Raw genomic sequence first — 14,443 nt, 5'->3', positions numbered from 1 at the left:
TTTTCTTTCATCTCAATCTAATACCATATTTATCTTCAATGTCGAAGCCAACCCTTTGGCCAAACCTTCCTGTCCCCAGATACCTGCAAAAGTTGGTGGGTTGCTCAAAGTGAGTAAAATTCTCAGTATTTGTTTGTAATTCTGGCTTATTTTGGGCCACAGGTCTGTTTTCTCCAATTACAATTAGACAGATGGTCTACAATTCTAATAAAGTTCTCTGGAAGAGAAACTGCCTGAAATTTAAAAAAATTTCCTCTCTTTAAAGAAGTACACCTCTTAGATTTAAATTTTGATCTGATAGTCAGTATTTAGTGTAATCTTAATTAAGCAAGACCTGATTTGCTCTGGTTTTCATGCATTTGAAAACCATAGACACATCCAAGCTCAGATTTTTGAAGATTTCACTTTGTTCTCTAGGAGTTGTTTGGACAATGATTACTAAGTGCACTTGATCAAGAAAGAAAAGAACTTTTCCTTTAGCAAGAATTTCAAGAAAGGATTATTGTGAAACTAAAAGTCATGGTATGAGTTTTAGGTCACTGAGACTAAAGACTATATAAATGATAAATAGTACAGAAACACTTATTCAGTAAATGCTTATGTCTGTGAAAATCTCTGTCCTCTTAGCTATGCAGATTAGGGTGTATATTTGTTATATATGATATATTTGTAAAAAATTATGCAAGAGAACTATACAGTTTGTATAAAAAATTCAATCCTTAATGGAAATCTTAAGTGCAAGAGATCAGAAATACACATCTGGGTTTTTGGACAGATGCAACATATCTGAGATTTGTTTTTCTTCTCTGGTCCAGTCGTAACACAGTATTTATTCTTATGTTTGTGTCCATATAAATAAGCAGATGTTTCCACTCAAATCACTGACCATTAAAACACATTAGTATTCAAAGTTACATTTCTATCATAATATAAAAACCCTCAGTGAAGGGTTCATGCTACATGAAGTAAGGTGTTTGGAAGAACAAATACTGTAAGAGGAAACAAAGCATAAGCAAGCAAGTCCTCAGAGGATGTTGCAGGTGCATCTGGGCAGTATGCACATAAATCTTTCAGTCCAAGTGGAGGAGAGGGTAGATGTTTGCCAAAAGCTAATTGGCAAGTTAAGGCATGAAAGAGACTGTTCCCATGGCCCAGCTTTAGACAGCAAATTTCCTGGCTGTGTCAGGTAGGCAGCCTCAGGTACTCCTAGCATGGCACCCTTAGGTGTCCCAGCAAGAACACTTCAGGTAATTCCTGAAGTGTTCCCCTTTCTCTCCCTGTCAGGAGGGATGCTCCCTTCTTCTCACTGCACAGTTGCAAGGGAGATGGATCAGGTAGACTGATGCTGTGCATTAGGTTCTCTAAACACTCTTCAAAGTAGTGAAAACAATATATATGATTAGAAATGAGTTCCTAGTTTGCTTATGCTAGACCTCACACTAACAGCAGCAACACAGTAAGCAAATAATAAGCAAATTTAATTCATTAATCACAAAAGTGATTTTAAAGCACTGAAATTTAATCTAGGTAATTTTAGTAAGCATAAACAAAACATATTTATGAATGCAAAATGGAAGAGCTTGAAGTGTTACTAAGATATGTTTGACTGAGCTTTATCTGTATCAAGTTGATAGATAATTAGTGAAAGATAGTCTTTCCTTATAGCAATATTTGGAATAATGTGACTAAGGTATGTGTATATATAGCTGCAGATATATGTGTGTGCATGTGTGTATACACATATATGTATATAGACATGTACTTTCATCTGCAGCTATGTATACACATAGTTGTCACATTATATCTGACATACATTTGTATGTATATATTCTTATGTGTATGTGTAAATATATATAAAAGTGTATGACTGTCAGTCATCTGTATCTACTGTGAACATGCACAACAGTAGTCAGGGTTGATTTCTATGGCTCTGTATTCTCAGTCTGCAAAGATGCAAAACTATATTTAGTGTAATGTTTTTAATCATCAGTGCAAGTAAGTCATGGTAAATCTGAGGTCCTATTCACTGATAATTACACTCTGCTTCCTGTTATCATATAAACGTTCATATGGAATCTTGCACCTTGTGCTAAACTAACTTAAAGTGATATGAGCTACTATTTAATAAATGTAAAACTGTGAATGCTTTCATCTTCATTTTTTTCATTACAAGTTTTTAAAATTCTTTATTGTATTTTGAAAAAAAAAACAAACACTTCTGTGTGATTTGAAAAATTGGTATATATAATCTTGCACATAACTTTAGGGAGACTTAAAAATTCAGATATATAGTTTTATTTCACCAAATAATAGTTTTGGAACAAAGCATATGTGTTAGTTTAGGTAACTGCATTAAGCATTCTGAATGCTTGATTTCTCTATGTTAGAAAAGACTTTTATAAATCACTGCATGGAGTTCTCTGCTGTTTAGGCTAATGTGTATATAATAGCAATGCAAAAGAAAATGGGAAAATAAAGCAAGCAATTTTCTTGTCTGTGTAAACAGATGAGATGTGAAATTCTTGAACTGTAAAAGCTTGCTGGTTTTGAGCTCACATATAACCAAGCCCATAGAGTGCTGTCTGACTTCACAGAAAATGCATCTGAGAGCCCTTTAAGGACAGCAAGAAAAACATACTTCCCTGTTGTGAATAGGAGAGTTTAAGGAAAAGAAAAAGTTTTGTAAAATGTGGAGTATTCACAAAAGCACTGAAACATAAAGCAAGCAGAGAGAAATTAAATGCACCAAAAATGTGTGACAGAACTGTTACCACTGTCTATTCTATTTTACTTTCTATTTACAGTAATGTGCAGTAAATTAGACTATCAAAAAAATTCAGGCTTTAACTCTTAGTTATACCCACTTATGGAAATTAGTGACTATTTCTGTAGCTGCTTTCTCCTTCCTTTCCAATTGGTCTTAGTAGGATATCTAATATCTCGCTCCCTCTGGTGGGCTAGGGAGCAGAGATACACTGGGATGGATCTGTGTGAAAGTCTGTATAGCCATTGTCTGTACTGGGCCTGCGCTTTTCCTGAATGATGCTGGGAAGTGTACGTTGCGTCTGGTGTTCTCCAGCTGGTATCTTTCATTAGATTCTATTAAAAAACAGAAACAAGAACAAAAAAACCTGGAAACCACAGGGAATACCATTGCAGTAATCTTAGGTAGGTAATTATATATTCTTGGGCTAAAAGAAGTTTCTTTTGTTACTTCCTGGCTTGAAATTGTAATGTAGTGCATCATACCAATGGTTTGTAAACTCTTACCCTAGTATGTAAACCTATAATCATTTCACAGTTTGGTTTGTTTGCCTCACTCAGGCAGTGCTGCACTGTTTGTTTTACCAAAGTATGTATATCTGCTTTCCCACTTGGTCACACATCATTCTGTCTTTGAGTTTGGCTTTCTGGGTAGGTGCTGGCAGGCTGCACTGCAGATCCCACTGTTTTCTTGTCAAACCCCGGACACTCTCTGTCCCTGTAGCACTTCTTATATAGAAAGCAGAAATTGCATGGTAGCTTTGGAGAATGACAGATAACATAGCTTGCCTTGGCTTCCTAAAGGCAAGAAAATCCAGTTATGCTGATCTGGCCTGTTATAGTGGTTTATATATTTTTTATTGAATTAAACAGTTCAATTACAGGAACTTGTAGAAGAGGCAGGATAACAAAAGACTATACTCCTGCTAACACTCTCATTTTATCAAATAGTCCAGTCAATGGAAGTTTAGGGGTCCCTTTAATCCCCAAGAAATTAAAAAAGTTCCAGATGCAGGAGACTGCACTGGGCAGCAGGGGACAATGGATGGGTTGCTCTCAGTTTCTCCTCTTCCTCTGTTACTGGACTGCTAAGGACTGTTCAGGTCTTCATTGAAACTGTGACTTGGAGAAGTTACTATGAAGTCCAGGGATGAGAGAACTGACCTAAGAAATAAAGGTTTGGTTCAGCACTTGTTCAGCGCCTGAAAGACTGCAGCTAAATAACAGTGTTCCCAGGCCTCCTCATCATGAGTCTTTTGAAACATGGCATTTCTGAAAGGATTTATTGGTTAATTTACACTGAAACTCCATTTCAAAGTCTACAATCAAACAGAGTTCACAATTGTTTTGTGGACTTAGTGATAGATAGTGTGGCATTTACACATTAATTTTGAAAGGTTATTTGTATTATTTATGTGGTATTTGTTTTGGACTTCCAAGGCTAACACTCAGATTAGTTTGTGGTTGTGTTATGCAGTGAAAATGGGAAGTACTACCAAACTGTTACCTATTTTTATTTCTTAGTAATACTGTTTTCTACCATCACTTCTAAGTGATATTGGGTTTTTTTCCTATGCCCTGTAGTGGAAGTTTTATCTCCTTCATATGTATATATAGATATCTGTATATCTAGATATAGTTATGGATATAGATATAGATAATATGGATATGTAGATAGAGATAGATAGATAGAGATAGAGATAGATATATCTCTTCTTCCTGGTCCTTGTGTGTTAGAAAATACCAGCTTGTCTTTTTTTTTTTTTTTTTATGAAAAAGCAGCAGAATATCGTAGTCATCTAAATTTACTCATCAGACTTCTCAACCAATACATAACTATGTTGGCTGTTACCTTGTAGAGGTTTTAGAAATTTATGGCTGCAGAGCGGATGCTTTCTGGCTTGCATCCTCTGCTCTCTGTCCCTAATGTGAGTAAAGGAAGGTCTGCACCCTATAACATTAATCATTTCTGGCATATATTTAGCAAATATCATTATTTGAGATCTCTCTCATACTATTCTGGTTTTGACCTCATCCTCTCTGACAGCTCTGGAAAGAAAAGCCTGCTTCCTAAATAAAACATTGCGAGAAGGATGGTTTCCAGCAATCCTGTTTGAGTTAAAGGTTTTTTCCTGACTATGAGTAACCACCTTGGCTCATAAACAACTGGCAAGGACAGTGTCAACAATTGCTTAAGTGATTGTTCACAAGTTAACTGTGTGTTTTGTTCACACATTGGAAGGGGCAAGCCAAACTTGAATGCTGCTTCAGTATCTTTGTCAAAGGAGAACATTGGGTTTCCAGAGGCCTTTATCTGTAGTTTTTGAGTATGTGGGATCTCCATTTTTAAAGATGTATAAATGAATGTCATCTTTGGCCAAGGCAAGGAATTGAGCTTTAGGGGGTACAAATGCAAAACAAGAGAGCATGCTCCTCATCTAGACCTCTGCTTGCCCTTATGAAAATTACTCTCTGCAGACTTTTGTTTCATTGTTGTAGTTTAGGTGAGTCTCTCTCTCACACAGTGCAGATTTGACTTCTTCAGATTCTTTGAAACAGCGTGATAGTGGCCTGCCCTACAGCAGCTCCATAGTCAGAAGTAATATATCTTGAGAAAGAAAAAAAAGAAACATGGTCTGTCCCAGAGATTCTCTAACAGATGGCAAGGACGTGGTGAAATTGTGTCAGAAAAGTTCATTCATTATGTCAGAGAAGTAGCTCGACAAATTTTCAGAATGTCTTTTTTTTTGCCTGAACTTTCATGCGAAACTTCACATTTATTTCCTATGAACTTTGCAAAAAAAAGAAAACTTGGAATGCAAAAGTTTTTTGATAAAAGATAGTTTTAGTTTCAGTGTCCTTAAATTTCAAGAAAATCAAAGTTATCAATGTTAGTTTACAGTTAATAAAAATCTTACAATATTTACACATTATGTTCATATTCTATGTGATACGATGATGAATGCATTAAAAGTGGATTGAATTAGATTAAAATAAGCCATCATCACTGTAACCTTGTATTCCTATTAAAAAAGAGAAACATTAATATCTCTTTTATGCTAGATTTCAAAATAGGTGTGGGGTTTGTGTTACTGTGCATGAGTGAGGGGAAGGAACTGTCGGTCTGTTTATTAGATATGTTAATGAAACTGCTCCATTTAAAATCACATAGCATCTCATGGCTTGGTAACAAAACCAAGTAGAGTTCAAGTGAAAAGAGAATTTAGAAATTGATTAAAAAAACAAACAATAACAACAACAAGAACAAAAAACTCCTTTGGCTAAATATTTTTGTGTAACACCAGTGTATTGTGATACTCATTATTATCTCATGCCATAATGTATTGACTCTAGAAGGACTCCCATTTAGAAAACAAACAAACAATGACAGCATATTCTGTTCAACATTTATGATTGATGATGGACTTTTTCACCATAATTCTTGCTTCTTGATATAATTGATTAATTACTATGAATCTAGTCAGCTGACCACAGAAGCTAATGAAATAAGGGAAATGCAAATTCCTATTCTGAACGTGTCTTCATTTTATTATAGTACTCTGGGAAAAGGATTAAGGCTTAATTATCCCTTTGATGTTTTTTTTTCCTCTTTTCCTAAAGTGTTTAATGATTGCTTTGACATACATCTGCCAAACATTTTTTCCTTACTCTAGAGACCATAGTTTCAAAGGAACTTTCACCATGTTTCCCCAAAGACATTTTGAAGTCATTAGATGTACAAAATCCTTAGTCTAAGTATAAAAATGTGCATGAAAAATGAATACTGTCATGTGCAAAAAGTGCTAATGAGAAGTTTTAGTACTTTTATCAGGTACCTGAAATGTAGATAAAAATGAAAAGGGCTTTGCAGCCTCACAGGTTAGAATAGCTTGATATAGTGAAGTGATGCTGGATTGCATCTCTATAGTTTAAGATAAGGCAGAACAATAATTTTGTTTGTAATTAACTATAGCTGAGGCTAGCAGAGGTTGGGTCTGTCTTTTGCTTGTGACAGGGATAGCACTGGGGACCAGCATTGATTGGAACTTGGAGGATTTGTGGCTGCATGTCTTTAGAATTTAGCTCCAGGATGGTGGACTGTTGAGATGTTGAGTTCAGGGCAAATCCATCAGGGAGTGTTTTAATTAAGAGTTATAGTTAGAGGGCGTTTTAATTCTACTGTGGGTTCAAATTCTCCTGGGATTTTAGTTCTTCTGTGACTGAATATATGTAAGGAATCGCAATGTGATTAGTACAAAGAGCTCAGATTAAACACCAACAGAAAGCAGAGTAATACCACATACATATTTGGCTTGAAATGTCTGACAGGCATCTTGGCTTTTAAAGACACCTTTCAGAGTGCTGAAGTGATTTTATGTATGAGTATGAGGACGATTATCTATTTACCATCTTCACTTGTTCACTTAATTTTTGTTTGGTTTTTCTCCACTGCAGACTATGTCAGAGAGCCACAATGATCATGCAAAATAACAGTTCAGCCTCACCTCTGTTTTCAAATGTGAGCTCCTTCTGGAAGAGAGATTCACACAGACCAGGACTCCTTGAGGAAGCAGCATCACTCATTGGCAGCTATGATTTCCCTCAGACCACAGAGAGTTTTACCTTCTCCACTGTGGAATCAACAAACATGACCCTAAATGCCACAAGCAAAGACCCTCTGGGTGGACACACTGTCTGGCAAGTAGTTTTGATTGCTTTCCTCACGGGGATCCTTGCCCTGGTGACCATCATAGGAAACATCTTAGTGATTGTTGCATTTAAAGTTAACAAACAACTGAAAACGGTCAACAACTACTTCTTGTTGAGCCTTGCTTGTGCAGATTTGATCATCGGTGTTCTTTCCATGAATCTTTATACAACATACATCATCATGGACCACTGGGCTTTGGGAAGCTTAGCCTGTGATCTTTGGCTCTCCATTGACTATGTCGCCAGTAATGCCTCCGTCATGAATCTCCTTGTTATAAGTTTTGACAGGTATTTTTCCATCACTAGGCCACTAACATACAGAGCCAAACGAACAACCAAAAGGGCTGGGGTGATGATTGGTTTAGCATGGATAGTCTCTTTTGTTCTTTGGGCCCCTGCCATCTTGTTTTGGCAGTATTTTGTAGGGGAGAGGACTGTGCCTCCTGATGAATGTTTCATCCAGTTTCTAAGTGAACCTATCATCACTTTTGGCACTGCCATAGCTGCCTTTTATTTGCCAGTCACCATTATGAGTATTTTGTATTGGAGGATCTACAAGGAGACGGAGAAACGCACCAAAGAGTTAGCAGGGCTACAGGCTTCGGGCAGTGAAGCAGAGGCAGAACGCTTTGTACACCAGACCGGCAGCTCCCGAAGCTGCAGCAGCTACGAGCTGCAACGGCAGAGCATGAAGCGCTCCACTCGAAAGAAATATGGACGCTGCCATTTCTGGCTCACAATGAAGAGCTGGGAACCCAACAATGACCAGGGAGATCAAGATCATAGCAGCAGTGACAGCTGGAACAACAATGATGCTGCTGCCTCCCTTGAAAATTCAGCTTCCTCTGATGAAGAAGACATTGCTACAGAGACCAGAGCCATCTATTCAATCGTGCTGAAGCTTCCTGGTCACAGTGCTATCCTCAATTCCACAAAACTACCCTCCTCGGAAGATCTGCATGAGTCAGGGGATGAACTGCAGAAATCCCACACAGAATCTAAGGAAAAGAAACCAAAAAAATCGCACCCTCCCAAAAGTGTTCAGGATGGTGGAAATTTCCAAAAGAGCTTTTCTAAGATTCCAGTTGAGCCAGAGTCAGAAGACACAACCGCAGCTTCTGATGGCATCTCGTCAGTAACCAAGACATCTGCAACCTTGCCCTTGTCCTTCAAGGAAGCAACACTGGCAAAAAAGTTTGCCTTGAAGACCAGAAGTCAGATCACAAAGCGAAAACGAATGTCCCTTATCAAAGAAAAGAAAGCAGCGCAGACACTCAGTGCCATTTTGTTTGCCTTCATCATTACATGGACCCCATATAACATCATGGTTCTGGCAAACACCTTTTGCAGCTGTATCCCCAAAACTTTCTGGCACCTGGGGTATTGGCTTTGCTACATCAATAGCACGGTGAACCCCATGTGCTATGCACTGTGTAACAAGACATTCAGAAACACCTTCAAGATGCTACTGCTGTGCCAGTGTGACAAACGAAAACAACGCAAACAGCAGTATCAGCAAAGGCAGTCTGTCATTTTTCATAAGCGGATCCCTAGGGAGGCTTCATAGAATAGTATTTTTTAAACAATAAAAAACCAATGAAACAGGGATGAGATGAGATGAGATGAGATAAGATGGGACAGGATGGGATGGGATAGGACGGGACAGGACGGCACGGGACAGGGCAGGATGGGACACAGGATAGTAAGGAATATGACGGGATGGGTTGGGGTGGGAGGGTGGTTCCAGGGTGCTGATTCTATGATTTAAATATCAAGTCATGAAAGCAGCTGCCAGACTTATTTATCCTTTCAATAAATCCAGTTTAATATAAAAATCAAGTCTGCATTCAGCAAAAACTAACAAACTTCAGTGTTTTTACTAAGGAATGAAATATTTAATATAGTTTTCCTACAAATTTGCAAGAAGCTGTATAGCAGTTATAAACCCATTACTTATCTGCCCAGCTCTTTGATCATAATCAACTCTGAGATCTCAGGTAAGCACATTTAGCTAGCCCAACTCTTCTGTTTCCAAGGAATCCAGCATCTTTCTATTCAAGTTACATAGACAGGTAGCAAGCTTGTGAAACAGGATTATGAAACTATTTGAGAGACTGTATAGGTTGAAAAATTGCTTCTTGTTGTCCAGGTAGAGTTTCCTGTCTACTTCTCTTCTGGTGTATTGTTAATTGTCCCCCTGATTCCTGATTTCCAAGTATCTATGTGTGCAGCTCATGTTATATATATGGGTGTGTGTGAGAGTGTATGTATGCATAGCATACATTCACACAAGTAAACTACACACATACTGGGAAAGAGGTGACCTTATGTTCTAGGTTTTACAGGACCCCTCATCATAATTTCATGTGATTGAAATTTTAAAAAGGAGTCAGAAAATCATGTTATATGTATATAGTTCATTATTTGCCACCCAAAACTCAAGTTTATCTCTGGAACCAAAACATGATGTCCACATTTCAAAAAGAGAGAACCAAAGTATAGCCTGTGAGCCTAACAGTCTACAGAATTTTATAATGGGGTAGATGCCCAGTAAAACCTTAATCTTGAGCATAGTGTCTCTCCGGAATGTGATCACACCTCTTTAAAAGATAGAAACGTGAAAGGAACTGAGGGCTACATTTGGGAAAGAGTTTGAAGCTATCTTTGTAGGGCGTAGGATGATGGAACTCCAGATCACGGCTGCAGAGTACTGATGCCCAGAGGGAGCTGCTCAGGAGCCAGGCAGGCACAATCATCAGCAGAACCCCCATGTTATGCTGGGGGGTCTGTGCTGCTGTTGTGGCACAGACGGGTGCTGCAACACCTCATCCTGAGTTGCAACGTGTGGATGCACCACCATTCTCGGAGCCAGCTCTGATCTAATGTGCAGTATCTCTACAGCTTCCAATGAAAGTTCAAGTTATAATTTTCTGACAAAACTTGGTGGAGCCCCCCTGCTTGCACTGTCTGCCCAGGTGATCTTCAGATGCAAAAGATTTGTTTAAAAGAAATGCTTTGTATTTGCACATGAAGGATGCTCACTAAAAAGTGTTTCTTTTCCAGAACCTGTTTTAAAATCATCAGGAGAAGTGCATCTAAATCCGTTTGACGCTAGGTTATTCGGTGTTGCGAAAAATGTGATATTGCCAATTTCTTACCTGGCAATTTTTGATAAAGACAATTTTAAAAGGGCTTTAATATTTATAGCTTAGACATAACCAGTAATTCCTGGTATTTGTGATGTGGTCTGCACCACATAAAAAGTCACATATAAAAGTCAGAGGTCCCCTGGGGAAAGGATTGTACTTTAAACTGTTGCTCTAAATCTGATTTAGTTACATGTTGAAAGATTATTTTGTATTCTCCTTTGAACTGACCAAAACTTTTTTTTATTGCTTAGACTCTTATTTTGCTGAAAATAAAACAAAACAAATATCTTATTTTACAAAGGGGCATCAGTGTTGTGAACACAGAACTGATGTTAAAGCTGCTTTTGTATTCAGTGTGAGATGGTGTTTACAGATGATTTTGACAACAGTGGAAATATATTAAATGGTGTCTGTGTATCTGAACTATTTAATTTTGTGTTATGTTCATATGAAGAAATATTTATACATATTTCACCAAATGTTTTATTTAATGTTGATAAATATTGCTCTTCAGTCTTCAGCTGTAGTGTCCTTTTAAAGTGATTCATAAAGGTCTGCTTGAGAAATGAATAAACTATACCTAGCTTTCTTGTCACTAAAACAAATACTTTCTTTTGTATGAGTTGTTTAAAATGTCTACCCTAAGGTAATCTCATAAATAATATTGCAACTCTACTGCAAGTTTTAGTATAAAATACAGAAAAAGTTAAAGCTTCATCCCTAAGTCACAAGTGCATTTTGAACTAAAGATACCAGAATTGTTTTACCAGTTTGGTAGCAACATAAAACCAAAGCCTTATAAGGCACCTGTGTTGCAAAGAAAATTAATGACCTTTATTTATAGAAAGAAGCATGTATTTGAAATATATTCATTACTCAAGTTGACCTTACAAATGTTTTAACATTTAAATATATATCTATATCTATATATATTGCCATATTATTATATTCTAATATCTAGAGTAGTGCTGTGCCCCTAATACACAAAATGTGAGAGCATGTAAGGAAGCCAGAGTTCATCAGGGGGATTTATGGTATATTAGTATTGATTTTACAATGGGAAACTATTATTTTTATTGAAGTTAAGCTTCCTTGAAAGCGTCCGTCACCACTGTTTACATAATAGGAAGAGTTAAATCCTTGGATTGTTTTAACAGAGAAATAAAAAAACCTGTCTTTTGATGTGTGAACAGGCTTTAAAATGTTATTTACAGGCAACATAAAATGTGTATGTATACACATATTGTAGCATAGATCAATTTAGTTATTTATTTAATGGAATATGCACTATAAAATATTAAGGATTTGGCTGTGTTACAACTACAGTGGGGGATCAAGTTAATTTGTATTTTATGTCTCTGCTTTTGCTTAAAACCCTTGCACACACAAAAATTTTAGCTGTATGCACAAGTGGGTATATTATTTATGAACACAGGCGCACACAATAGTTTGCAGAGGAACAGTGCGAGACCAGAAGTTACAATCTGACACTGCATTGCTTTTAAGAAATACAAATAATGCAATAGTTCATCTGTTTTGAGGAAGATTAAGTCAAAAACACAGTAGAAAGCATCACTCTGACAGCAGACAAACAGCTTGGTCCCATTAACACTATTCACGTGGAAAGCTGCATTTTCAGAGACGAGTGCCCATTAATTGCAATAATACCAGATTAGATTCCATATGAAGAGGAACCAAGAATCAGAAGCGATAGCCAGACAGGAGCCATTGGGTAGTCTGGAGAAATCTTTGTAGAATAGACCCCAATCACTGTCAGCCTCTGAAGAGACAACAAAACACTTTAAAATATTTGCTTGGCTTTCTCAATGTAAAATTGTGATAGAAGTTTATTACTTCTGTACTGGTATAGGCAGTGGGAAATATCTGATCCAAAGATCCAGGAACAGGGCTCATGGTGCATGAAGCACTTTTTCCTACCCCAGCATAACACCCTTTCTGCAAAGGTAAACTGAAAATCAGTGTGGCATTGTTCTAAAACTAAACAAATATAGGAAAGGCCTGAATAGTTTCCAGGATCTAAACATGCAGATCGGGGTAACCTAAACAATAAATGTCCTAAAGGATTCTGGCAGTTTCATAAAGATACCCACACAGATGTTCTGAGACAGTTGATGACCTTTCTCAATTATGTACAACTTCACTTTCTTATTTTACTGTCTTGATTATTGTATTTCCTTACTTCTTCTGCAATAATATTCTAGAAAATCTTAGTTCATTATCAACCTTTTGTATCTCAGTAGTGAATACAGGTGCCAAAGTACACTTGGTTTGTCTCTACGGAGTGTGAACATCAAAGGAAATTTTTATCTTTTTTTTCCCCTGATCAGCAGCATCAGTAATTTTGAAGACACAATTATCATCATGCTACCATATATATGGTAGGGGTGGTCATGCTGTGTCATGCTAACCTATTTATAAACTGCTTTTCACTTGCCCCTTGCCCATCTGACTATGCATCCCTATTCAATTTTATATTTGAGATTCTAAACCCTCATTCTCCTCCAAATGGCTCCTAGAGTCTTCCTAAAATACGCTCTACAAGCTTCTCTCAGTACCAGGCTTTCTTTCCTTTTACAGTCCCCCTATGCAAAGTTATGTGCTCTTAGACTATCAGAAGGCACCATACTAATTCCAGCAGTTGTAATGTTGGGACCTCATGCTTCTTTTCTAAAGATGTATAAGAACATGAAAAAGAGATGGAGCAGAATTCATATATTCCAGGTCCTTATTGGCAAAAATGGTCTTTGCCGCAAGTTGGCTGTTCACCAAGCCTGACCTTCTTTGCAACTCCTGGGATGATCTCTCCATAAGGATGTTCTGCCAAGCTCCCACTAGCTTAAACTTCACCCACTTCATGAATCATCATGTATTTTAATGCATTTGGAAATTTTAAAAAAGTACATATTCATTGTGATAACTCTGAATATTTTTTGACCTCCGCAAATCTACTGTCTCTTTTCACAACTTGCTTCCAGTTTCTGTGATTTTCTATTTTATATATTCTTTTTATCTTTTCTGTGTGTACCCATGCAAATACCACTGCACTGGCTTCTGGGAGCAGGTCAAAGTGATACATATTTGTAGATTGCTTCTTGTGAGCCTCAGGGGTATGTAGAGATGTCTGGTGAAGCTGAGGTGTTCATAATGATGTCTGCCTTTTCTCTCTCATGCACTACACTCCCATGATACTCAAGTGCTTCTGTTTGGAAGCTTAGCTAAAGCATGTATGACATTCAGGTTTTCATGGAATTAAAAACTTTATTTAGTTAGGATGTTCTTCCTCATATCAGGCATAGATCATTTGTAAGTTCTGCACTTTTCTACTTCTACTTTTAGGACCTGCCAGACAGTTATTGGGAAAAATGCTAATTTGTAATGTCTGATACTTGGGCATTTTTCTACTTCAGCTTTTAAAGCAAGAGTATAGATAATCCAGTCATGCTATTTGTTGGAAACAAGTTCAGCATGAATAGAAATGTTTAGAATTATACACTATGTTTATTTCATGTTGTACGCTGTGGCACTGCAACTGGCTGAGATTGACCATCACAGTATTTGGTACCACTGACAATTTTTCACAGTCTTAACTGGCAGGGTCATTAGATGTGCCACACTGGCATTCAGGACTTTGACTACTCTTCACAATCCGTACTGTACATGCAAAATATAATAGATTGTAATTTTTTTTTCTCAAGAGAGATCATTGTAGTTATTTCCAGATACCTTCCTAGTTGTGCTTGAGGATTTTTTTCTTAATTTTGGATATTTAAATGACTTGGGAGAGTTTCAGTCACCCCTGG

General features: G+C 37.2%; 1 protein-coding gene across 2 annotated transcripts in view; it reads left to right on the top strand.

Annotated features, from left to right (window-relative positions):
* Positions 1-11,808, top strand: part of CHRM3 (cholinergic receptor muscarinic 3) — a 271,172-nt gene extending 259,364 nt beyond the window's left edge. For both annotated transcript variants that reach the window (XM_064648727.1, XM_064648728.1), the window contains one exon: positions 7,219-11,808. In XM_064648727.1, the coding sequence (XP_064504797.1) occupies positions 7,219-9,040 (1,822 nt within the window). In that variant the 3' untranslated portion in view covers positions 9,041-11,808. The remainder of the gene's footprint in view (positions 1-7,218) is intronic.
* The last annotated feature ends 2,635 nt before the right edge of the window (positions 11,809-14,443 follow it).

Source organism: Pseudopipra pipra, chromosome 3, assembly GCF_036250125.1.
Source record: "Pseudopipra pipra isolate bDixPip1 chromosome 3, bDixPip1.hap1, whole genome shotgun sequence".
Taxonomy (NCBI): Eukaryota; Metazoa; Chordata; class Aves; order Passeriformes; family Pipridae; genus Pseudopipra; species Pseudopipra pipra.
The sequence above is the reverse complement of the archived record's forward strand: the minus strand, read 5'-3'. Positions and strand labels throughout refer to the sequence as shown.